This window comes from Mirounga angustirostris, unplaced genomic scaffold, assembly GCF_029215605.1.
Source record: "Mirounga angustirostris isolate CCGP_5_RB_7025 unplaced genomic scaffold, mMirAng1.0.hap1 SCAF_2, whole genome shotgun sequence".
Taxonomy (NCBI): Eukaryota; Metazoa; Chordata; class Mammalia; order Carnivora; family Phocidae; genus Mirounga; species Mirounga angustirostris.
The window spans coordinates 14,012,181-14,036,627 of NW_026991710.1; the positions used below are offsets into that span (position 1 = coordinate 14,012,181).

Below are 24,447 nucleotides of genomic sequence, written 5' to 3' on the forward strand. Positions count from 1 at the left end.
AAACAAAAGCAGAAGTATTTCCTCATTCTATCATTATTACTATCTATCATCATTATCCAAGTACCAAAAACAGACTGAACACCTCACCCAAGAAGATATGCAGATAGCAAATAAGCTTATGACAAGATGCTCAATAGCATATCCCATTAGAGAACTGAAAATTAAGATGAGCTACCACTACACACCTACTAGAATGGCTTAAGTCTGAAACATGGACAACGTCATATGCTGGTGTGGATGCAGATCAAAAGGAACTTCAATTCATTGCTGGTGAGAACACAAAATGGTATGGCCAATTTTGAAGATAGTCTTACAGTTTCTTCAAAGCTTAACAGAATCTTTCCATACTATCTAGCAATGGTGCTCCTAGGTATTTAGGCAAATGAGTTGAAAAGTTGTATCTATACAAAACCTTGCACACAAATGTTTAAAGCAGATTTATTAATAGTTACCAAAACTTGGAAGCAACCCAGATGCCTTTCAAGTAGATCAATGGATACGCAAACTATGCTACATCCACCCAGTGCAGTATTATTCAGTAATAAAAAGAAATGAGCTATGATGCCATGAAAAGACAGAGAGGAAACTTACATGCATATTATTCAGTGAAAGAAGTGAGTCTGAAAAAACTAAATACTGTATGATTTCAACTATATGACATTATGAAGAAGAAAAAACAAGAGAGACAGTAAAAAGAGCAGTGTTTGACATGGGTTGGAGACAGGGGAAATAACTAAAAAGCTGGATCTGACATTAGTGGTAGCGATATTTTTCTAGGTATATCTCCTAGGGCAAAGGAAACAAAAGCAAAAATAAACTATTGGGACTACATCAAAATAAAAAGCTTCTGCAGAGCAAAGGAAACCATCAACAAAACAGAAAGGCAACCTACTGATTTTTAGGGCAGTGAAACTATTGTAAAGAATACTATAATGTGGATATATGACTACGAATTCACCAAAATGCACACTACTGTACAACACCCACAGACTTAGCTAATGTAAACTATGGGGGCTTTAAGTAATAAAATGTATCAATATTGGCTCCACAATTCTAACAAATGTACAACAGTAATGGAAGATTTTAATATAGAGAAACCTTGGAGGGGGGAGGGTATATGGGAAATCTTTGTACTTTCTTCTTGATTTTTTCTGTAAATTTAAACTGCTTTAAAAAATGCTATTTATTCTAAAAATTAGGATATTATACACATGCTTATTTGTCACAAATATTTCCTATGCTCAAATATACTTCTAAATAATTTTTAATAAATAAGCATGGTCCATCAAACAGATACATAACTTACTTAATAAATATCCTATTGTTGGATATTTAGCCTGTTTCTTGGTATTACAAGCAGCATGATGAATACACTCAGATAAGTTTTTGTGTGCACACTGATAAGAGCTAATATAATTTATATAACTATAAAATAGAGCAGTATTAGATTCTCTGGTTTTAAAATAAATAATCAATCCATATTGGAAAACTACTGACTTAATACTAGGCCATGAATTCCTAGAAGAGATCCTACTTACTCATTTTTCTTTCCTCACTGCTCATCACAATTCCCGACACAAAATAAGCAGACAAAATAGTTCATCTAACAAAAGAGGCAAGAATACACAATAGGGAAAAGACAGTCTCTTCAATAAATGCTGGGAAAATTGGGCAGCTACTTGTAAAAGATGAAGCTGGACCACTTTGTCTCAGATTATACACACAAACTCAAAATGGATTGAAGACCTAAATGTGAGATCTGAAACCATAAAAATCCTAAAAAGAGAACATAAGCAGCAATTTCTCTGACTTAGTCGTAGCAATATTTTTCTAGATATATCTCCTAGGGCAAAGGAAACAAAAGTAAACTATTGGGACTACTACATCAAAAAAAAGCTTCTGCAGAGCAAAGAAAACCATCAACAAAGTAGAAAGATAACCTACTGAACAGGAAAAGATATTTGTAAATAATATGCCTGATAAAAGGTTAAGAGGTTAACATCCAAAATATACAAAGAACTTATTCAACTCAATACCAAAAAAAAAAAACCCAACCAACTAAAAAATGAGCAGAGGACCGAAATAGACATTTTTTCAAAGAAGATATACAGGTAGCCAAAAGGCATGTGAAAATATCCTCAACATCATTCATCATCAGGGAAATGCAAATCAAAACCACAATCAGAGGGGCGCCTGGGTGGCTCAGTCGTTAAGCGTCTGCCTTCGGCTCAGGTCATGATCCCAGGGTCCTGGGATTGAGTCCTACATCGGGCTCCCTGCTCGGCGGGAAGCCTGCTTCTCCCTCTCCCACTCCCCCTGCTTGTGTGTTCCCTCTATCGCTGTGTATCTCTGTCAAATAAATAAATAAAATCTTAAAAAAAAAAAAAAAACACAATCAGATATCACCTTTCATCTGTCAGAATGGCTAAAATCAAAAAAGCAAGTAAGTGATGGGTATTAAGGAGGGCACTTGTGATGAGTACTGGTTGTTGTATGTAAGTGATAAATCACTAAATTCTATACCTGAAACTAAACACTGTATGTTAACTAACAAGAATTTAAATAAAGACTTGAAAAAAAAGGGTAAGAAATAACAAGAGTTGGAGAGGATGTGGAGAAAAAGAAACTCTTGCACGCTGTTAGTAGGAAGACAAATTGGTACACCAGTGTGGAAAACAGTATATGGAGGTTCCTCAAAAAATTAAAAACAGAAATACCATATGATCCAATAATTCCATTACTGGGTATTTACCCAAAGAAAACAAAAACACTAACTCAAAAAGATATATGCACCCCTATGTTTATTGCAGCATTATTTACAATAACCAAGATATAGGAAGCAATCCAGTGTCCATCAATAGATGAATGGAAAAGGAAGATGTAAGACTAAACACACACACACACACACACACTCTCTCACTCTCTCTCTCTCTCTCTCTCTCTCTCTCACAGGAATATTACACAGCCTTAAAAAAAGGATGACACTGTGACATTTGCAAGAGCATGGATGGATCCCACGAGTATTCCGTAACTGAAATTAAGTCAGACCGAGAAAGACAGATACCATATGATTTTACTCATGTGGAATCTAAATCAAATGAATAAACTAAAAACTGAACTGGACTTATAAATACACAGAATAAACTGATGGTTACCAGAGGGAAGGGGAGGGTGTAGGGAGGATGGGCAAAATGGACTAAGGGGAGTAGGAGATAACAGGCTTCCAGTTATGGAATGAATAAGTCACAGGAATAAAGACACAGCATAGAGAATATAGTTAATGACGTTGTAATAGCAGTGTATGGGGACAGATGACAACTATACTTTTGGTGAGCACAGCATAACATGTAGAGAAGTTGAATCACTATGTTGCAACACCTGAAATCAATGTAACATTGTGTGTCAACTATACTCATATAAAAAATTTTTTTAATGTTTTACCTAATAAATCTTATTAAAAAGTAGTTTTGTTGTCTCTATCATCATAGTGTTTACAGTTGAAAAAAAGATATTAAGTCAAAAATAGTAAATTTCAGTCAGTGGTACACTCAGGGGTCAGCAAACCTTTTTCGATAGTAAGTATTTTAGGTTTTGTAGGCCATACAACCCGCCACATCATTCAACTCTACCGTTGTGGTAAAAAAAAGCAGTCATTGACAATGTTTCAACAAATGAGAGGGGATGTTTTCAATAAAACCTTATTAACTGAACAATTAAATTTGAACTTCACATAATTTTCATATGTCACTAAATGTTAATCTTTTTATTTTTTCAACTATTTAAAAATGTAAAAATTATTCTTAGCCCACAGGCCATTCAAAAACAGTAAACAAGCTGGATTTGGCCCATATGCTATAGCTTGAAGAACTCTGACATAATCTCCCCCTTTGGATCTATCAGTTTACACAGGTCGACCACACTCTTTCCAAATTTTTGTAAATATCCATAGTCATGGCAAGTAAATCAGATGATTCCCACAGGTGAAAGAAACCAGCCCACAAATAAGACATGAGAAAGGACTGACTAAAGTAGGAAAAAAGAGGGAATTTTTGCTTAAAAGTGCTGCGGCATCAGGAAAAATAAGTTTTGGAGAGATGAGAAGGAAGAGAGGCACAGAATGTAATAAGGAACTTTTCTGGGCATACATAAAAGTTTGAAGTTTATGACATTCAAACCTTCTTTGGAGACTCCCCCCATCCCCTGCCAAAATAATAGTTATATTTTCCCCAAAAGGAGAGAAAGTCACAAAACATACCAAAGAAGACAGAAAACAGGGGCTTCTGTTTCATTTCCAACAAAACAAAAATTAGCACCACTCATACGCTTCCTTCAAACCATTCAATCTGGAGGTGGTTCTGAATCAAATTCAAGAATTAAAATACAAACCTCTCAAAACATTAATGTATATGATACAAAAGTCTTAAACTTAAAAATATGCTCTGTGCCACAGATGATTTTTTAAGGTAGCAAATATGAAATTTAGAATATATTTTCCACAGAAACAGCAGTAGGTATGCAATGTAGTCTATCTAAATTAATGTATTATAAAATTAAAATACTAAGTATTTTAATTTTATAACAAAAAATAATTTAGAATAATATACAAGAATCCTTTGCTAGCCAATATATTTGGTTTCTGAGTTTTGGAAAGTGAGTTAACAAAGGTTCAGATTTCCAACGATTCATCTAAAAACATACACTAATCTATTTGATTCCTGCATATAGATTTGCTTAGTGAGAAATACTTATAGTCCCAGCATCTAAATATTAAGCCATTTTTAACAATGGCAACAACAAAGAAAGCACACTTATTTATAAGAGGATAAGAAAGAAGATGGAGATGTCTATAATGCATAGTTTCTACAGAGCCTTTTCAAGAGGCTCTACACTTTTGATAGTACTGATTTAATTTCCCTCAAAATGTATGACTGTCTTCATCCTTGCACAGATACAGATTTATTGCAATAATTAATATCACCATTCTTAAGGCTACAATTTAATTAATTTTTTAATTCAAAAAAGGAAATAAGAGGAGGAAGAATTTACCTAAGAAACATGGAGAAAGAATATTTGGGGTAAACTAAGGCAATGAATATGTGTCTATACACAAGTTTCAAAGCTTAGCTAATTTTGTTAACTCCCCCCACCAAAAAAAGCACGGAAAGGGCATAAAGTACAAGATCTATCTGAATTTAAATAAACTGAATGAGATATACAGCAATGGGTTATTAAATTAAGTAAGTAATTATAAATAGATCTACAATGAAATACTGGGCAGCCATTAAGAAAGATGGTCTAGACTTAATATACCCAAATGATATACCAGTGAACACAACAGGCACAGAAATTACACATACTGTGCATATAGTATATACTACTATAATTAAAGAACAAATACAAACGTAGATCTTATATTTACATAAAAATGTTTAAAAGTTATCTATGGATCATGGGAGTAGGGGTAATTTTTTCTTTCTGGCTTATCTGTATTCTTGAATTTCCTAAAATAAACATACAACTTGTATACTAAAGAAATACTAGTCTAAAAACAAAATACAAAGCATTTATTTCCTTAGAACATTCTGCCCTTTGTATAATAAACAATTTCTGAAGGAACATAAATATATACATATATATACAACTATATAAATAAACACATATAAGTGGGGGAAGCAACAGGCTGAGTCACAAGCTGTAATTTGGGTTGTCAGAAGGCAATTAAGTATAATGCTGACTTCTGACATGAATGAGGACAGCAGGTTAAGAAAGGAAGACTGAAGAAATGTCAGGCTTAGGTTAAATTCTTGTTTTTTTAGATTTTTCCTTTGCTCATTTGTAAGCTCAGAAAAATATGTGAAACTACAATTAGAATTGCTAAAAAATACATCAGGTAAAAATAATTCAGTGTTGAATTATGATAAGATGAGAAATGATTAAAGTTAAGAGAAATTAAAAGAATGATCTTAGCCAGAAGAATGATAAAACACTAGAACAAGCACATTTTGGAGTCTCCATTCTTAAAGTCATGTTTTACATGGATATCAATTCATCTCAGCGAAGACAGGTGGTTGGGACAAATGATCTTTCATAGATACTTTCAGATCTATGATTCCTAACTCAATTATTCTGCTCAACATTAATGAAGAATGGGCAGAAAACTTTTGACTACTCCACCATCATTCCCTCACCTCAACAGACTTATTTACACAGAAGAGAGAAGCACCTTTAGAGATGTCTTGGGTCTTGGCAGAATGGAAGGTACCATAGTAGAATAGAAGGTAAAAGTGGACATAAAACAGACCAGATACAAGATTCAGAAATAATTCAATCAAAATTGAAGTAGAAAATCTATACCAGCGTTACCTATTTTGTGAATAAACTGTACTATAAAATTTCAGAGGTCTACAAAATCGTTCTCCTACTGCTCTACATTTCCAAGCAAGCAATAAAACAACTAAACTATGGTATCACAGCAATCATATCACAAATCAAAATCTTCCACTAGGATTTATGCTACAGCATTTGAAAGAAGTGGCTAATAAATAACAAATAGCATTATACATAAATATAAAACTCTTAACACACATGGTGGGATTTCTCAGAGCGACAATCTGATTTCCAGGCTACCTGTTTCATGAGCAACAGGAAATATTTACTTAATTGAACCCTTTGAAATCCTCTTTAAGAATAAGCCAAGGGTTGGGGCGCCTGGGTGGCTCAGTCAGTTAAGTGTCTGCCTTTGGCTCAGGTCATGATCCCCGGGGACTGAGCCCTGCGTCAGGCTCCCTGCTCAGTGGGGAGCCTGCTTCTCCCTCTCCCTCTGCCTGCCACTCTGCCTATCTGTGCTCTCTTTCTGTCAAATAAATAAATAAAATCTTAAAAAAAAAAAAAAAAAAGAATAAGCAAGGGTACGTTACAATAAAAATTAAATTTCACCATTAAGCCAAAAACAAGCTTCACTTTCCATTTTGGTCAGTGTACTAAAGATTATGATAATGTTATATAATAACAAAAACAATATTTAGATCACTTTATTTAAAAATACTAATTAAACAAGACCACAAATTCATGTTTAATGTAAAGTTAGCACAGAACAACCATTTTTCTTTGTTAAATGGGACAGAAAGTCACAATTTTAAAATAAAACTTAAAAAGCATTACCTTCAAATAAGCTGAGGTCTCTTCGTAGCCGTGGTCCATAAAGCCCTTCTAAAATACTCTCAAAACCTGTGTTGTAAAAGAGAGAAAAGTATATAACCTACTGGAAAAGTTAAATTTCACAATAATCAAAAACCATAATCCCAAATGAATTAGAAAATTATAAGTTTAACTAACTATGAGGCGTCATTTTTCCTTTAGGTGAATTAAGCTGAACTAGGCAATACACAAAACAGTAAACAATCATACAATGACTATCAGAAATTACATGATTGTGAAGAATTTAAAATATTCAAATGTAAATATTCACTACTAAAACAAGTAAACATCTTTGTTATTTAGAAATATTCCAAGGTTGAAATATTATAGGCAGATTTTTTTTGGTAATAATTTTGTAGAGGAGAAGAATGAAAAAAGACGTATTACATTCCAGTTTATGTCTGTAACAAAAAATGTTAACATAAAACAAAGTAGCATCTTTAACCTCAGTTACAAGAATGAGGAAATGAGTATCAATGGGGAGAAAATCTTGCTGTGAAAAGTATGATGTACAAAATTTAAACCTACATACTTATAAAAATTAGAACACAATAATTTGTTCATGGCTATGGACTACCTTGTTTTAAGGAAAAAAACACCAAAAATCTTGTCAAGTTAACAAGAATCATGAATTTGAAAGCGTATTCTACCTTTTGGATATACTGATTTTAATATTTGACAGTTTTCTTTTTGAAGCCTGTATCTTATTCAATTTTAAGCAGCTTACTGATAAAGTAAAAAGCATCCCAAGAAAAATGACCAGGATGGCAAAAAAGGAAACCAAAAAAAGGAATGAATTTAAGAGTGCTTAAATTAGGGAAGAAGAAAAAAAAAAGGTAGCATGATAGGTATGAAAAATGAAAGGTAAAGTAGATTTTTTTCAGTGGTATTCCTATATTGTAAAACAATGGAAATACTTCTACAGAAATGTTTCATAAATCATAAAATGCTTTACAAAACATTTCAACATCTTTGAAATCAATATGCATATTAAAATCAATGGTGTGTTATAGCCAGAGTGGCAACATTTTTTCACTTAGTAAAATGTGAAGAAATGATGCAACTTAAAATTAATGATGCCTTAGATTTGACAAAATAATGTAGTTATCATAGTACTTAGTAAATATGTAGTTAATAAAATCTTTGTGAAATGATTCAGTACTAGTTCCTATGAGTGGAAATTTCAGGCAGAAAAGTGAATGAATCATCATCAGAGCTTTCAAGAATGCTATATAAAAGACTTTCATATTAGGTAAAGACTCAGACTGAAAGAACCCCAAATCTTTATTACTAAGATATTTTATTTATCAATGTGCTCCAACTATTTTAAGATGTTATCTGTATTATATTGGACAAAATATCATGCCCCCCCTCCTTACAAGCCTACTGAATTTAAGTGTTGCACATTTCCTAGATTTAAGTCTGAAATGAAGAAGGCAAACAAGGACTTACACTTTTGTTCTACTGGGCTTCTAGGCTCCTCCCTAGATAAGACCAAGGTCTTATGTATATCCTATTAAGATTTAGTCATAGTACATAGTGTTGGTGCTACTGAAAAGTTTTGTTTCTTGTAGGTTGATAGAAACATAATTGGTGTTTGTATATTGACTCTGTATCTAGCAACATTGCTAAATTCTCTAATTATAATAATTCATCTGGATACTCTATGTACACAAATACAACATCTATAAATAATAGTAGTTTTGTTTTTTCCTTTCCAATCCTTACTGCTTTCTTTTTTCCTGTTCTTACCTTACTGCCTTGGCTAGGACCTCCATTATTATGATGCTGAAAATTAGTGATGATAGCAGACATCCTTGACTTTGTGAAAATTAATAAAAGGAAATCTCATTTTTGGAGTCAGGAGGCCAGCAGGGGGAGCTCTCACATCCTACCACTGGTTGTCAACTGCAGACTCAAAGAAAGAGAGGGATCTTGCATGTGGATACTACTTGACTGTCCTAGAGGGAGGAAAAAAGGGTTTCCTCCTCCCCTGGCAGCAGTTCAACCAATGAGAGACTGTCACAGTTCTGCTAATGAAAGGTCACTCTACTCTGAACTCCTAGTATAAGAGCCCACCCAACTTCCCTCCTTTTCTCTTTAAATAAACCTGTTCAGGGGACTTGCCTATGGTTTTGCCTTATCTTGCTTGTCCAGGATGGCAATTTTCTGCTATTACTGAATAAATCCATCTTTTGCTGAAAAAATAACTGGCAGTTTTATTTTTAAGCTTAACTACTTATGCCCGATCTAAATGGGAAAGCATTCAAAGTTTCATCATTAAATATACTTTTAAAATAAACCACTTGGGAAATCTGGGTGGCTCAGTTGGTTGGTTAAACTCTTGATTTCAGCTCAGGGCATAATCTCATGGTTGTGGGATTGAGCCCCATGTTGGGCTCCGTGCTCAGCGGGGAATCTGTTGGAGATTCTCTCCCCACCCCCCCGCCACCCTCTGCCCCTCCCCCACTTGCATTTGCACACGTGTGTATGCACGTGCATGCTCTCTCCCCTTCTAAAATAAACAAATCTTGGGGTGCCTGGGTGATTCAAGTCATGATCCCAGAGTCCTGGGATCGAGCCCTGAATCAGGCTCCCTGCTCAGCGGGGAGCCTGCTTCTCCCTCTCCCACTCCCCGCTTGTGCTCTCTCTCTCTCACTGTGTCTCTCTCTGTCAAACAAATAAAATCTTTAAAATAAAATAAAACAAATCTTTCTAAAAAATAAAATAAACACTACTTATCACATTCAGGGAGTTCCTTCTACATCTAGCTTGCAAGGAGGTTTTTACTACCATCAACAGATGATCAATTTTATTTTTCATCTATTGAGATAATTGTGTCATTTTTTCTTTATCTCTTAATATATGTTAAGCCAACCTTTTCCCATTCCCAGGAAAAGCTAACATTACCATGAGGTATTTTTGCTGGGTTTCCTGTCCTACAGTTCCTTCAAAATTTCTGCATCTATGGTCACCATCGAAACTGGTCTATAAATTTCTTTTGTACTTACCAAGTTCTGATATTAATGTTGTGCTACCCTCATAAAATGAATGGTAATGTTCTTTTTCTTTACCACCTGGGAAAAATGAAAAAATGTAGATGTCTTGCTTGAATATTTGGCAGAAATATGCCAGGGATGACACCTGGAAATAAAGTCTTTCTAAACAGGCTTATTACCAATCCAATTTATTTAACTGTCATAGGACTACTCAGGTATTCTATTTCTTATGTTAGCTGTCAATTTCAACTATATTTCTCAATTTATTTGCATCAAATGTTTCACTGTATGCTTTTATCTATCTAACGTCAACAGCATCAGCAGTCGTGTCCTCTTCGCTTTTCATTCCTTACTTTGGTTATTTATGCTTTCTCTTCTTTCTCAGTAAAGCTCATTAAAAGTTTCTCAATATTTTTAATTTAAAAAGAATCTTTTTGATTCCTTGGTCTTGTTTCGTATGCATGTTTCCTTATCCATTAATTTGTGCTTCTGTTTTTATTTCATGTCCTCTATTTTTAGTTTATCCGGCTCGTTTTTTTTTTTTAATTTTATTATGTTATGTTAATCACCATACATAACATTAGTTTTTGATGTAGTGTTCCATGATTCATTGTTTGCGTATAACATCCAGTGCTCCATTCAATATGTGCCCTCTTTAATACCCATCACCAGGCTAACCCATCCCCCCACCCCCTCCCCTGTAGAACCCTCAGTTTGTTTCTCAGAGTCCATAATCTCTTATGGTTCGTCTCCCCCTCCGATTTCTCCCCCTTCATTTTTCCCTTCCTACTATCTTATTTTTCCTTTTTGAAATGGATGTTTATCTCATTAACTTTCAGCTGTTCTTCTTTCCTAATTTATGTATTTAAAGCTATCAATTTCCATCTAAGTATTCCTTTAAGCGACATTCCACAACTTTTGATACATAATATTTTCTCATCATTTGGTTAAAATATTTCCCAATCTCCATTATGACTCCTTTTGGGATTCATGGTTTTTGGAAGCATATTTTTAAATTCACCTGAAGAAAATGCCCCATATAACTTCAAGCCTTTGAAATTTCCTGAGATTGTTTTTACGGTTGATATACACAACTTCTGAAAATTCTCTGCATATACCTGAAAAGAACATGCACTCTAAAACTGAATACAGCATTCTGTATTTGTTCATTAGGTTAACATGTTACCTGTGCTCTTTAAATTATCCTTATTCAGTTTTGTTATTTTATGTCTCTTCTACCGATTGTTGAGAAAAGTAACTAAAATCTTTGATAAAATTGTGACTTTCTCTATTTCTTTGAACTTCTGCTTTATATATTTTCAAGGCTGTATTATTCTTTATAATTTTATAACTGTTATAGCTTGCTGGTGAATAGAACTTTATCCAATTATGAAGTGACCTATTTTATTTCTAGCAATGATTTTTGCCTTAGACTATATGGTCTAATATTATACAGCTATAAAATATTTTTTGTTATTATTTCTATGATATGTCTTTTCCAATTATTTCTTTACAATCTTTCTGTATTGTTAATATGGGATATCTTTTAAAAACACTGACAAAAAAATAAAATAACACTCTTGACATTTTGTGAGAATTTAGTAATTTAAATTTAAAAGAGTTACCAATAAATTTGGGTTTATTTTTTTTTTAAGATTTTTATTTATTTGTCAGAGAGAGCATGCGCACAAGGAGGGGGAGTGGCAGGCAGAGGGAGAAGCAGGCTCCCCGTTGAGCAGGGAGCCCAGTGCCAGACTTGATCCCAGGACCCTGGAATCATGACCTGAGCCAAAGGTAGGCACGTAACCAACTGAGCCAGCCAGGCTTCCCTATATTTGGGTTTAAATTTTTTATCTACTTTTGTCCTATTTGTATCAAGGTTCTATGGTTCTATTTCTCTTTCTTGCAAATTTTGGAATTGACTATTTTTCATTCCATCTGTTCTTCCCTATCAGTATGAAAATTATGTCTTTTACTTCTATGCTTTCTGAGGTTAGCCCTAAAATTAGGATGTAAGTCTAAAGTTAATCAACATCTTTACCCACCATTGCAGAGGTTTCCTATTTATGCTACTGTTCTGTGTACTTTACTAAGCATTATGTTCTATTATGTTTAGACATATATTTACCACTGTCTTTGCTCTTCATTACTTATTATATCTCAGAGTATCCACCTTGGATTACTTCCCTTCTGTGTAAAGTAATTCCTTTAGTGAGCATCTGTTGATGATAACACCCTTTGTAAGATTCTGAATAAAAGTGTCTAAGTTGCCCTCACTATATACTTTATGTTACTCTCTTCTGTATTTTACATCTCTTTCACTTAACTGCATTCTGGTTAATTTCTTCTACTGTATATATATTCCATTTTACAAATTCCCTTTATCATACAATCAGCTGACAAACACATCCTCTGATTTTTTTTTTTTTTAAGATTTTATTTATTCATTTGTCAGAGACACAGCGAGCAAGCACAAGCAGGGGGAACAGCAGGCAGAGGGAGAAGCAGGTTCCCAGCTGAGCAGGAAGCCCAATGCAGCACTCGATTCCAAGACCCTGGGATCATGACCTGAGCCGAAGACAGACACTTAACTGACTGAGCCACCCAGGCATCCCGTCACCCTCTGATTTTTTTTAAAAAATCAACTTTAAAGATATATAATTTTCATACAATACCATGTGTCCACTTTACGGATAAAGTTCAGTAAGTTTTGACAAATGTATACTTTCACTTAATCAAGAACACAGTAAATTGTGTAAATTGCCTGACAACCCAAAGCCCTAAGAAACACTCACTTTCTGTCATTATAAACTAGACTTGTCTTTTCTAGAGCTGCATCTAAATGGAATCACAAAACATATACTCTTTTGTGTCTCACTTCTTTAACCAGCAAACTGTCTAAGATTCATTCATATTGTTACACGTATCAGTAGTACTTTCCTTTTAATTGTGGAGATGTATTCCCTTATATGCTCATCCTACCTTTTTATTTGTGCACTTACTAATTCCATACTTACTGGCTTCTGCCCTCAAAAGATTAAAAATTCCAAGGCCTAGGATGGATGTACCCTCCTCCAAAGATGCTTACTGTTTGCTTCCAGAACCCACCTAAAGGCACCATCAGTTAGAAACCATCTTGTGGTTGGTAGAATGAATGGCCTCACAGAAATGTTCATGTTCCAATACCCACTACCCATGAATAAATTATATTACATGGCAAGAAGGCATTAAAGTCACAGATGGGATTAAGGTTGCTAATTAGTTGATCTTATAATAAGATCATACTGGTGGACCCACTATAATCACAAAACTCTAAAATGGGGAGAGGTGAAAGAGTCAGAATGAGACAGCATCATTAGAAAGACCCAACTGGTCACTGCTGGCTTTGAAGGCAGAAAGGAGCCACAAGCCACAGAGTGCTGGCAAACTCTAAAAGTTGGAAAACACAAGAAAATGTACTCTGCCCTGAAGGTTTAATAAAGGAATACAACACTACCAACAACTTGATGTTAGCCCACTGAGGCCCACTTCAGACTTCTGACCCTCAGAACTGTAAGATAAGAAGTTAGTGTTCTCTTAAGCCACTAAATCTGGGTTAATTTGTTACAACAGTAGGAAACTAATATACATTTCTTAGTCCACTCAGGTGGTTATAACAAAGTAACAGGAACTGGTAGTTTATAAACAACAAACATTTATTTCTCACAGTTCTGGAGGCTATACGTCCAAGATCAGAGTGCCAGCATGGTCAGATTCTGGTGAAGGCTCTCATCTGGGTTACAGAATGCCAACTTCTCTGTGTCATCACATAGTGGAAAGGGTGAGCTAACTCTCTGGGGTCACCTTTAAAAGGGTACTAATCCCACTAATCTCAATCCCATGAGAGCTCCACCCTCATGATCTAATCACCTCCAGAAGGCCCCACCTCCTAATATCATTACTTTGGGCATTAAATTTTCAACATACGAATTTTGGGGGAACACAAAAATTCAGACCATAGCAACACTTCAAACCAGTATTACAGCTAGAGGCAACTTGATTGTCAGGATACAGATCTGCTAGATGGCCAGTCTGTGACCAATTCAATCTCAGGTTTTTTTCTCCTTTTACTTCTTCCTTTTCCTGCTCTGCTCATCAGGCAACGTTTTGGAACTGCAGAGAGGAAGGATGATTTTAGATTTGGTTGCTTTTACCCTGAAGGCATGGCCTTTTGAAGTCTAGCTTAATTTGCAGAAGATATCCTCTAAGAACGTCTACCTTGGACAAGCCCTAAGGCTTGAATTTTGATCCTTTTGCCTAGTTAGCCAGGAAAACACAAATAAACAATATTAACAAAGGACTTCAAGCTTAAGCAGCTTTGCCTCTTATTTTCTACCTACCTCTAACATTAGCCTCGGTATTTCCAACTGTCTTTTCAGCTCTAATTTTTTTTTTAATCTAACATTTTTTTCATTGCTTTCAGCACCAAGATTTATCTATCTAACTGAGATCAACCTTACCAAAAGACCAAAATTCCTCGTGCATTCAGTTTGACTATAATACAGAGTTTATATAAATACATGCAATTTATCCATTTCTCTATTGACAGCTGTGTGACTTTTCACTTTTTTGTTATTATGAACAATGGTGCATTAAAAATCTTGATGAATGTGTCATCCTGTCCAAGTGTTAGTTTCTTCTCGACAGAAATCTGTAAGTGGAATTACATGGCCCTAAGGTATGCACACTTTCAACTTTACCAGCTATTACATTATATGATTAAATCATTTTATAAGTCTATCAGCAATGTTTAAGAGTTCCTGTTTTCCCCCAAATAACCAAAACTTGGTATTATCAGACTTTATATTTGTCAAACACATTAAAATAAAATTTTAATTTAACATATTAGGTATAGCATTTTTTGAAATGTTCTACATTCCAATTGCCCTTTTGCTGCTTTTCAACTGATTGTTGGCCTTTTAAAAATTCAGTCACAGTTTTATACATTCTAGATGATAATTGTCAATTTCGTGAACTGCAACCATTCCCCAACTATGGCTTGACTTTTCATTTTGTTCTCTCGCACAGAAGTTTGTTTTATTTCATTTTATTTTTTTTAAGATTTTATTTATTTATTTGAAAGAGAGAGACACAGTGAGAGAGGGAACACAAGCAGGGGGAGTGGGAGAGGGAGAAGCAGGCTTCCCGCTGAGCAGGGAGCCCGATGCGGGGCTCCATCCCAGGACCCTGGGATCATGACCTGAGCCGAAGGCAGACACTTAACGACTGAGCCACCCAGGCACCCCAAAGTTTGTTTTATTTTAATAAAGCATAGATACTTTTTTTTTGTATCTTGTTTTATGGCTTACAAATTTTTTCTTGGATAAAAAATTTTTTTGACAGAAATAATTATTTTACATGTGTATGTGTGTGTATAAAATTCTGAAGTTTTGCTTTCATAAAGGAATACAGCATATTCATATGTAGTTCTTAAATCCATCAGAATTCATTTTTTAGCAACAGTCTAATAAAGAACCCCAACTGTATCCCAAGCATTATACTATCTCAAATGAGGAGCACCTGGGTGGCTCAGTCAGTTAGGTGTCTGACTCTTGAGTTCAGCTCAGATCATAATCTCAGGGTCCTAGGATCAAGCCCCACATCAGGCTCCACACTCAGCATGGAATCTGCTTAAGATTCTCTCTCTCCCTCTCCCTCTGCCCCTCCCTCCGCTCAGGCTCACTCTCTAAAAAAATTTTACTAAAATTTAAAAACAAATAAAAAAAAATATTACCTCAAATGATTAGTAAGGCTACCTTTATGTCCCTGAAGTCCCTAAATGTAAGTCTATATTTTTTTAATTAATAGCTTTATTGAGATATAATTTACGACCATAAGATTTATTCATTGTAAATATACAATTCAGTGATTTTAATAGAACTCTGTATAATCATCACCACAATCTAATTTTAGAACATTCCATCACCTTGAAAAGAAATATTATACCCATTTATGAGTCACTTCATTCCTACTCCAGCCCTAAGTACCTATTAATCCACCTTTTGTCTCTATAGATTTGCCTTTTCTGGATATTTCATATAAATAAAGTCATGTAATCCGTGCTTTTTTGTGTCTGGCTTCTTTCACTGCGCATAATGTCCTTCAGATTCATCCATGTTGTAGCATATATTAGTACTTCACTACAATTGTATATCCATTTATCAGTTGATAGAACTCTGGGTTGTTTCCACTTTTTGGTCACTGTCAATAATGCTGCTATGAACATTTGTGTCCAAAGTGTAGACACATATTTTCATTTCTATTGGGTTGGTACATAGAAAAAGAATTGGAATTGCTAGTGCATATGATAATTTTACGTTTAACATTTTAAGAAATTACCAAAATGGAAAAAAAAGAAAGAAAAAAATTACCAAACGGTCTTCCAAAGTAGCTGGACCATTTTATACTCCCACCAGTGATTTCTCTACATTCTTACCAACACTTGCCTTTTTTATTATAGCCACTCTAGTAAGTATGAAGTGGTATCTCATTTTCCTAGTGACTAATAATGTTGAACATCTTTTTATGTGCTTATTGGTAATTTGTATATGTTCTTCAGTAAAAAAAAAAAAAGTCTATTCAAATCCTTTGCTTACACTGTAACTGGGTTATTTGTCTTTTCATTACTGAGTTGTGAAAGTTCTTATGGATATAGGTCACTTATCAGACACATAATTTATCTGCAAATATTTTCTCTGCTTTGTGGGCTCTTTTCACTTTTTTGATGATGTCTTTTGAAGCACAAAGGTTTGTAACTTTGTGTAACTAAAGTCCAGTTTATTAACTTTTCTTTGTGGATCTGTTTTTAGGCTCTCCATTAATGTTTGTCTACTAATAAGCAAATATCACAATGTGTTAAGCATTACAAGGGTCTTAAAAATATTAAAAATAATAAAAAATAACATTTAATTTTTTAAAAAGTATAACATATAATTTGTTGACACTATTCTTGCTTACTTTATGGTTTTCATGGACACCAAAAATTTTAACTTAAAAAAAAAAAAATTCTTTTTGGTGTACCCAATGGATATGGTCAACATATATCCAGTAAACTTGCTAAACTCCTCTACCCATTTTAATAATATATCTATTGACTCTCTTACATTTTTCCATACAAATATGTGTGGAAAGCCACAGATGTAATTCCTCTTTCAAATTATTGTGCTTTTCTTCACCCCTAATTCTGTTGCTTCAGTTAAGGTCTCCAGTTAATGTTCAACAGGACTGGTAATACTCTAAATTACATACAGAAGAACAAAGGTAAGAATTATAGCACATTTCCCATCCAAAACTGTGCAAGCCAGAAGACAATGGAGTGACATTTTTAAGTACTAAAAGAAACTATCAACCCATAATTCTATACTCAGTAAAAATATCTTTCAAAAATGAAGATGAAATAAAGACATTTCAGACTCCCCCCTCAAAAAAAGACTGAGCAAATTATCAGAAGACCCGCAATACAAGAAATATTAAATGAAATTATTATTATTATTTTTTTAAAGATTTTATTTATTTATTCATGAGAGACAGAGAGAAACAGAGGGAGAAGCAGGCTCCCAAGGAGCGGGAAGCCCGATGCAGGACTCAATCCCAGGACCCTGGGATCATGACCTGAGCCGAAGGCAGACGCTTAACCATCTGAGCCACCCAGGCGCCCTAAATGAAATTATTCAAGCAGAAGAAATACAGACCCTTGGATCTGTACAAAAAAAAAAAAAAGATTCCTCAAAAATTGTTAAGATAAAGGTAAATAAAAAAATAAAGGACAATTTTCCCATTCTCAATAACTCTAGAAGATAATCAACTATCTAAAGTAAAAATAGTAGTGATATTGGTTAATAGCATATATAAAATTTTTGCAAATCATATAACTGATAACAGACTTGTATCTAGACTAAATAAAGAACCCTCAAAACACTAAGAAAGCAATTTTTTTAAAAAATGGATAGAAGATTTAAACAGGATCAGCAAAGAAGACCTATGGGTGGCAAATAAGCACATGAAAAAGTGCCCAACATCATTTATTACTGACATGCAAATCAAAATGCCAATAAAAGATCACTATACACCTATTAGAATGGCTAAAAAGAAACTGCTAATACTACATGCTGGTAAGGATGTGGAGCAACTAGATTTCCCATAAATTGCTGGTAGAAATGCAAAATGGCACAACTTTAGAAAACAGTTTGATAATTTCTAATAAGTTAACCATATACTACCACATGATCCACAATTCCACTCCTGGACATTTACCCAAGAGAAACGAAAATTATATTTACACAAAAACCTGTACACAAGTGTTCATGGGGTTTCATTCACAATTACCCAACCCTGGAAAAAACCCAATGTTCTTCAACTGTTGAATGGATAAACCATGGTACAATGGAATACTACTCAGCAAAGGGAACAAACTACTGATACATGCAACAATATGGCTATATCTCAAATGCATGTTAAGTGCATTGTTAAGTGAAGGAAGCCAGACTCAAAAGTACATACTGTGTGATTCCATTTATATAACATTCTAGAAAAAAGCAAAACTGTAGGGTCAAAAAGCAGATCAATGGTTGCCAGTGCCAGAGTATAGGTAAGGAGATGACTACCAAGGAGCACAAAATAACTTCTGGGGATGCGGTGCATGGGTGGCATAGTCAGGGTCATGAGATCAAGCCCCACATCAGGCTCCCCACTCAGCACAGGGCAGAATCGGCTTGAGATTTTCTCTCCCTCTTCCTCTGCCCTTCCTGCTTGTGCTCTCTTTCTAAAATAAACAAATAAATCTTTATTTAAAAAAAGAACTTCTGGGGTTGACAGAACTGCTCTATATCTTGACTGTGGAAGAGTGGGTCATCCAACTGCTTGTGTATCAGAATTCATAAAATTGTTCTCTGTAAATTATATTTTAACAAACCTTGCTAAATTTTTTAAAAATAGCATAAGAGAGGCGCCTGGGTGGCTCAGTCGTTAAGCGTCTGCCTTCAGCTCAGGTCATGATCCCAGGGTCCTGGGATCGAGCCCCGCATCAGGCTCCCTGCTTGGCAGAAAGTCTGCTTCTCCCTCTCCCACTCCCCCTGCTTGTGTTCCCTCTCTCGCTGTGTCTCTCTCTGTCAAATAAATAAATGAAATCTTTTTAAAAAAATTAAAAGGGCGCCTGGGTGGCTCAGTTGGTTAAGCGACTGCCTTCAGCTCAGGTCGTGATCCTGGAGTCCCGGGATCGAGTCCCACATTGGGCTTCCTGCTCAGCGGGGGGTCTGCTTCTCCCTCTGACCCTCTTCCCTCTCGTGCTCTCTCTCATTCTCTCTCTCTCAAATAAATAAAATCTTAAAAAAAAATAAAAAAATAAAATAAAATAAAAAATAGCGTAAGAGATTTAAAGCAGAGAAAGGTGAAGGTCATTACTGAGAATTAAATGAACTGTGAGGTTAGATGGTTTAATGGGTTATCCTTAAGAACAATAAAGTCAACCACAAATGATGTCAGGGTTTAAAGTAAAGATGGAAGACTGAAAATTAGTCATCAGTCATCAGTGATGTGGAAAGGTAACTTAGCTTCCCACATTTTCATGACATACCAAAAATCCCATGATCCTCAAAAATAAAGAGCCTTCTGTATGGGGTAGAATAATGATTTGAAAGCAAAAGCATGACACAGAGTATACACAGAGAAACTACTTAAAAAAAAAAAACAAAAAAAACAAAACCTAAGATTCCAGAAGCAAAATATACCAAGAGATGGTAAGATATAGGAAGTAGTGGGTAACTAAAATAGAACAGAGGTAAAACTTGCTGATGGTAAGTAACCATATTATAAACTTAAGGGTAGGTACTATGCTGATGCTTTCTGCATTCCCCACTCTGCTTATCATAATGCTATTATTAAAGTTGACCTAAGGGCTACAAATCTAATACTGTATTTTTGTAATGAAAATACACCTGATTATAATGTTTTCTATCTGTAAATTACCTTTAGACAGATTCTTGAGTTGCTAGATTCTATTCTATGTTTTAGGTCTTATTAAATGTAGCAAGTCTAGTAACTTTGACCTATATTACATACAAACTGTCTTTTCCTAAGGTCACAATTATCTAAGGAAATGCTTTAGTCAGTACTCAGATGATAAATCCATTTAAGTGTATCTTTACTTCCATGGTGGTAAATCCATGCACTACACTCAACATAAAGCTATACTGAGTAAAACTAAAGTTTAGACAAAATTTCAGTACTTTCTATCTGCTAGAATCTGGCTACTAAACATTGACTCCTGGACTTAAATATAATAGACATTAAGGGAAAAGGCAAAAATTCAGACTTCAGCATTGGAGGATATAGAAAAAGATGGTGTCAGGTAAGGTTTTCCAGAAATGGATGACACCCAATCTGAGTCTTAATAGAAAAAGGGAGTTAGTTGGCAAAACAAGGAAGGGCACATTACACATACAGAAAAGGAGATTAGCATATAGAAAGACATGGGGAATAGAAAGCTTAATATACTCAAGAACAGCACTATCCAATAGAACTGTTATATAACGATAGAGATGTTCTATATCTGTGCTGTCCAATACAGGAGTTGAGGAAGAAATTTAAAATTTTTATTTAGTTTTAATTAATTTAAATTTAAACAGCCATGCCTAGAAATTGAAAAACTATGGCAAAAATAAAGAATGTGATGTGAAGAAAAGGGAAATATAAAAGGCTGGAGAGATGAGCGTAACGCGGATCCTGAAAGGCCTAGTGCATTTTGTCAAGTAGTTAATTTTTACCTTGAAAGTCAGAATGAGCCATGCTAGGTCTTTAAGTAGTCAAGAGACAGGATTATCTTTACATTCAGAAATGATCACTCAAGCGGCAAGTGGCATACAGACTAAATGGGAAAAGAATAAAGATACAAGGCTAGAAAATTTGCAGAAATACAGCAGAGAAAAAAAAACAAGAACCTAAGTTTAGGCAGAAGTTTACCTAAGAGAAAGAAGATAGCTCTGAGTGATATAATACAATTAAGTGGAAATAATAATTAAATGGTGACATAGCTTCATTATTTTAAGGTGAGGTTGAGTGGAATTAAGATTTCTGGCTTGAGAAATTGAGTGAATAAACATTCACCGAGACAGAAAATCCACGAAGTGGTTTTGTTTTGGTTTTGTTTTACATAATTGGTAGACATAAAAAGAGTTCACTTTTGGATATGCTCACTTGGATATGTGAGCATAAATCAAACAAAAACATCCAGACGCAGAAACATAGACTTAGAGGTCATCAGTACATAGATGGAAGATGGGAGTCCCATTTTCTAATTAATTAAAACAGACTTTCTTCAAGTATCAGAATAAAAAAATTTTAAATTACCACTTAAAAGCTTTTTTCTATTTAATTGCTAATACTGTAATGTTATCATTGTTTTTTACTACAAATATTTAGTATTTCAGTACACATAAACAAAAAGTCAATATACCATCTGGTACCCTGGCCTCCCCCAACCCCTGCCAACTCTCAAGACCTAAAAAATGCTACATTATATCCCACCACCAGCATTCACACAAAGCTGTTCCTTCAACCTACAATATATTCCAACCCCCCAGTTTTACCCCCAAAACATGTCTGGATAACTCCTACTATTTCTTAAAAACTTGGTATTAAGAATCAGTAAACCATAAAACTCCTAGAAGAAAACATAGGGAAAATACTCCTTGACATTAGTCTTGGTGATGAATTTTTTTCATATGATACCAAAAGCACTGGCAACAAAAGTAAAAGTAAACATGTGGGACTAGACCAAACTAAAAAGCTTCTGCACAAAGGAAATGACCAACAAAATGAAAAGGCAACCTACAGAAAGTATTTACAAACCAAGTGGTCCAGTTTTATATGATAAGGGGTAATAGCTAAAAACAATCCAATTAAAAATGGGCAGAGGAACTGAACATTTTTCCAAAGACATACAAATGGCCAATAGGTACATGAAAAGGTACTCAACATCGCTAACCAGGGAAATGCATATCAAAACCACAATGAGCTATCACCTCACACCTGTTAGGATTGCTGTAATCAAAAAGATAAGAGATAACAAGTGCTGGTGAGGAAGCGGAGAAAAGGGAACCCTTGTACACTACTGTTGGAAATGTAAATTGATGCAGCCACTACAGAAAACAGTATAAAGGTTCCTCAAAACACTAAAAATGGAATTACCATATGATCCAGCAATTTCACTTCTGGGTATATATCTGAAGGAAACAAAATCACTATGTTGAGGAGATACCTGCCCTTCCCCACTTCACTGCAGTATTATTTACATAGAAACAACCTAAGTGTCCCTCAATGAATGAATGGATAAAGGAGATGTGGTATATATAGATAACAGAATATCATTCAGCTATGAGAAAGAAAGAAACCCTGCCATTTGCAACATGGCTGAATCTAGAGAACATCATGCTAAATGAAATTAGCCAGACAGAGTAAGACAATAAATCTGTGTGATCTGATCTCACTTTTATGTGCAATCTTACAAAAAAGAAAAAAAGGTCAAATTCCTAGAAACAGAGTAGAATGGTGGTTACCACAGGCTGGGGGATGGGGGAGATGGAGAGATGCTGGTCAAGGAGAACAAGTCTTCAGTTAAAAGATGAAAAAGCTCTGGGGATCTCATCAAGAGCATAGTAATACTGTGTTGCGTACTGGAAATTTGCTAAGAGTAGATTTGAAGCTTTTTCATCATATACACACAAAAAAGGGAACTATGTGAGGTAATGATGTGTTAACTCTATTATAGTAATCATTGCACAAAGTATACATTCATCAAATCATCACATTGTATACTTTAAAATGTACAATTTTATTCACCAATTATATCTCAGTAAAGCTGGGGGAAAATATTCACTGCCTCAATTTAAAGCTCCGTCTAATCTAATCTAGCTTTAGACTATACTAGATCCATTGTTTCATGCTTCATATTATATAATACCTGTATTATTCCCTTTGAAGCACTTAACACAATTCTAATTAACCATGTGTAATTTTTAAAATGTCTCTTCCCGAGTAATCAATTATTCATTTACCAAATATTTACACATGAACCAGGTGTTCTAGAAGCTGGGGATACATCGGTAAGTAAGAAGAGACAAGTAGTAAGAAGAGACAAGTATTCTGCCCTCAACTCAAACTGGCAGAAGGGGAGTAACAGGGAAAAAATTCACATAGATAAATATTTGATATTTTTATTTGATAAATGCCATGAAATTTTAAAATCTCCAAGAAGTAAAGTACCATGTCATCTTGTTTGCTATACTAGCTCTAGTGTCTGGCCCACATAAAGCACTCAAATATTTACTGAATAAATGAGGAAAAAATTTAACCCTGAGACCAAAGACTATTATTCTCAAAAAAAACCTTTTAGAACACAGCCCAATTATAAGTTAAAAACTACCTGTTCTTACAGGTAGTACGTTTCTTTACATTAAGTTTCTTTCTGAAATTCACAGCCATTTATTTATTTATACCCTATCTTGTTCTAAGAAGAAATACTCATATTTATGTCTTGCTTAGTTTAGTGCTTTTTCTATTTCTTAGAACCTAAGACACTAGTTTCAATGTAACCACTGCCTCTTTCTTAAGCTGTGTCTTACTATTGTTCTTCCTGTAAGCATATGTCAAATATATTTTCTACTACAACTTAAGGATTGAGGTGCCTCTATTAATAAACATGTCCCTATTACAAGGTCTTGAAGTCTCCCTAATCTCCAAACATGAGCATATAATTGGAACCAGTGGTATCTACTAAAATCAAGGATGCTACTAAATGTCCTACAATGCACAGGACAAAACTCCACAACAAGGAATTGTCCAGCCCAAAACGTCAATAGTGCCAAGGTTGGTTCAAAACTCAGGGTTAGGAAAACTGGGTCAATATGTCTGAATATACACTAAAAAAGAAAAACCCAAAGAATATCTTAATTATCCACCTCTTTCTCTGATTTACATTTATGCAACAAGTGTAAATCAAACTAGTCATAAAGAATTACCGAGGAATAAGCACATGTACAAAATAAATGGTTACACTGTACAAGGCTTAAACACACTTGATTTGATACTATAATAATTATTTCACTGAATTTAAATGCTTTTTAGTCACTGCTGGGGAAAGTGATCTCATCCTCTCATTAAAACTATTAGCATTCCCTAATTTTTATATCTGAGTCTGTTTTGCCCTCTCATAAATACA

The 24,447-nt window shown here is 34.6% G+C and overlaps 1 protein-coding gene across 11 annotated transcripts in view; it reads right to left on the reverse strand.

Annotated features, from left to right (window-relative positions):
- The window catches only part of LCORL (ligand dependent nuclear receptor corepressor like), a 161,355-nt gene that overhangs the window by 114,708 nt on the left and 22,200 nt on the right, over positions 1-24,447 (reverse strand). For 10 of the 11 annotated variants that reach the window (XM_045881414.2, XM_045881415.2, XM_064584320.1 and 7 more), the window contains exon 2: positions 7,162-7,227. In XM_045881414.2, coding sequence (XP_045737370.1) covers positions 7,162-7,227 — 66 coding nt within the window. Of the gene's footprint in view, positions 1-7,161; positions 7,228-10,208; positions 10,848-24,447 lie in introns of those variants that run through there. The other variant, XM_045881411.3, reaches the window with a different exon arrangement.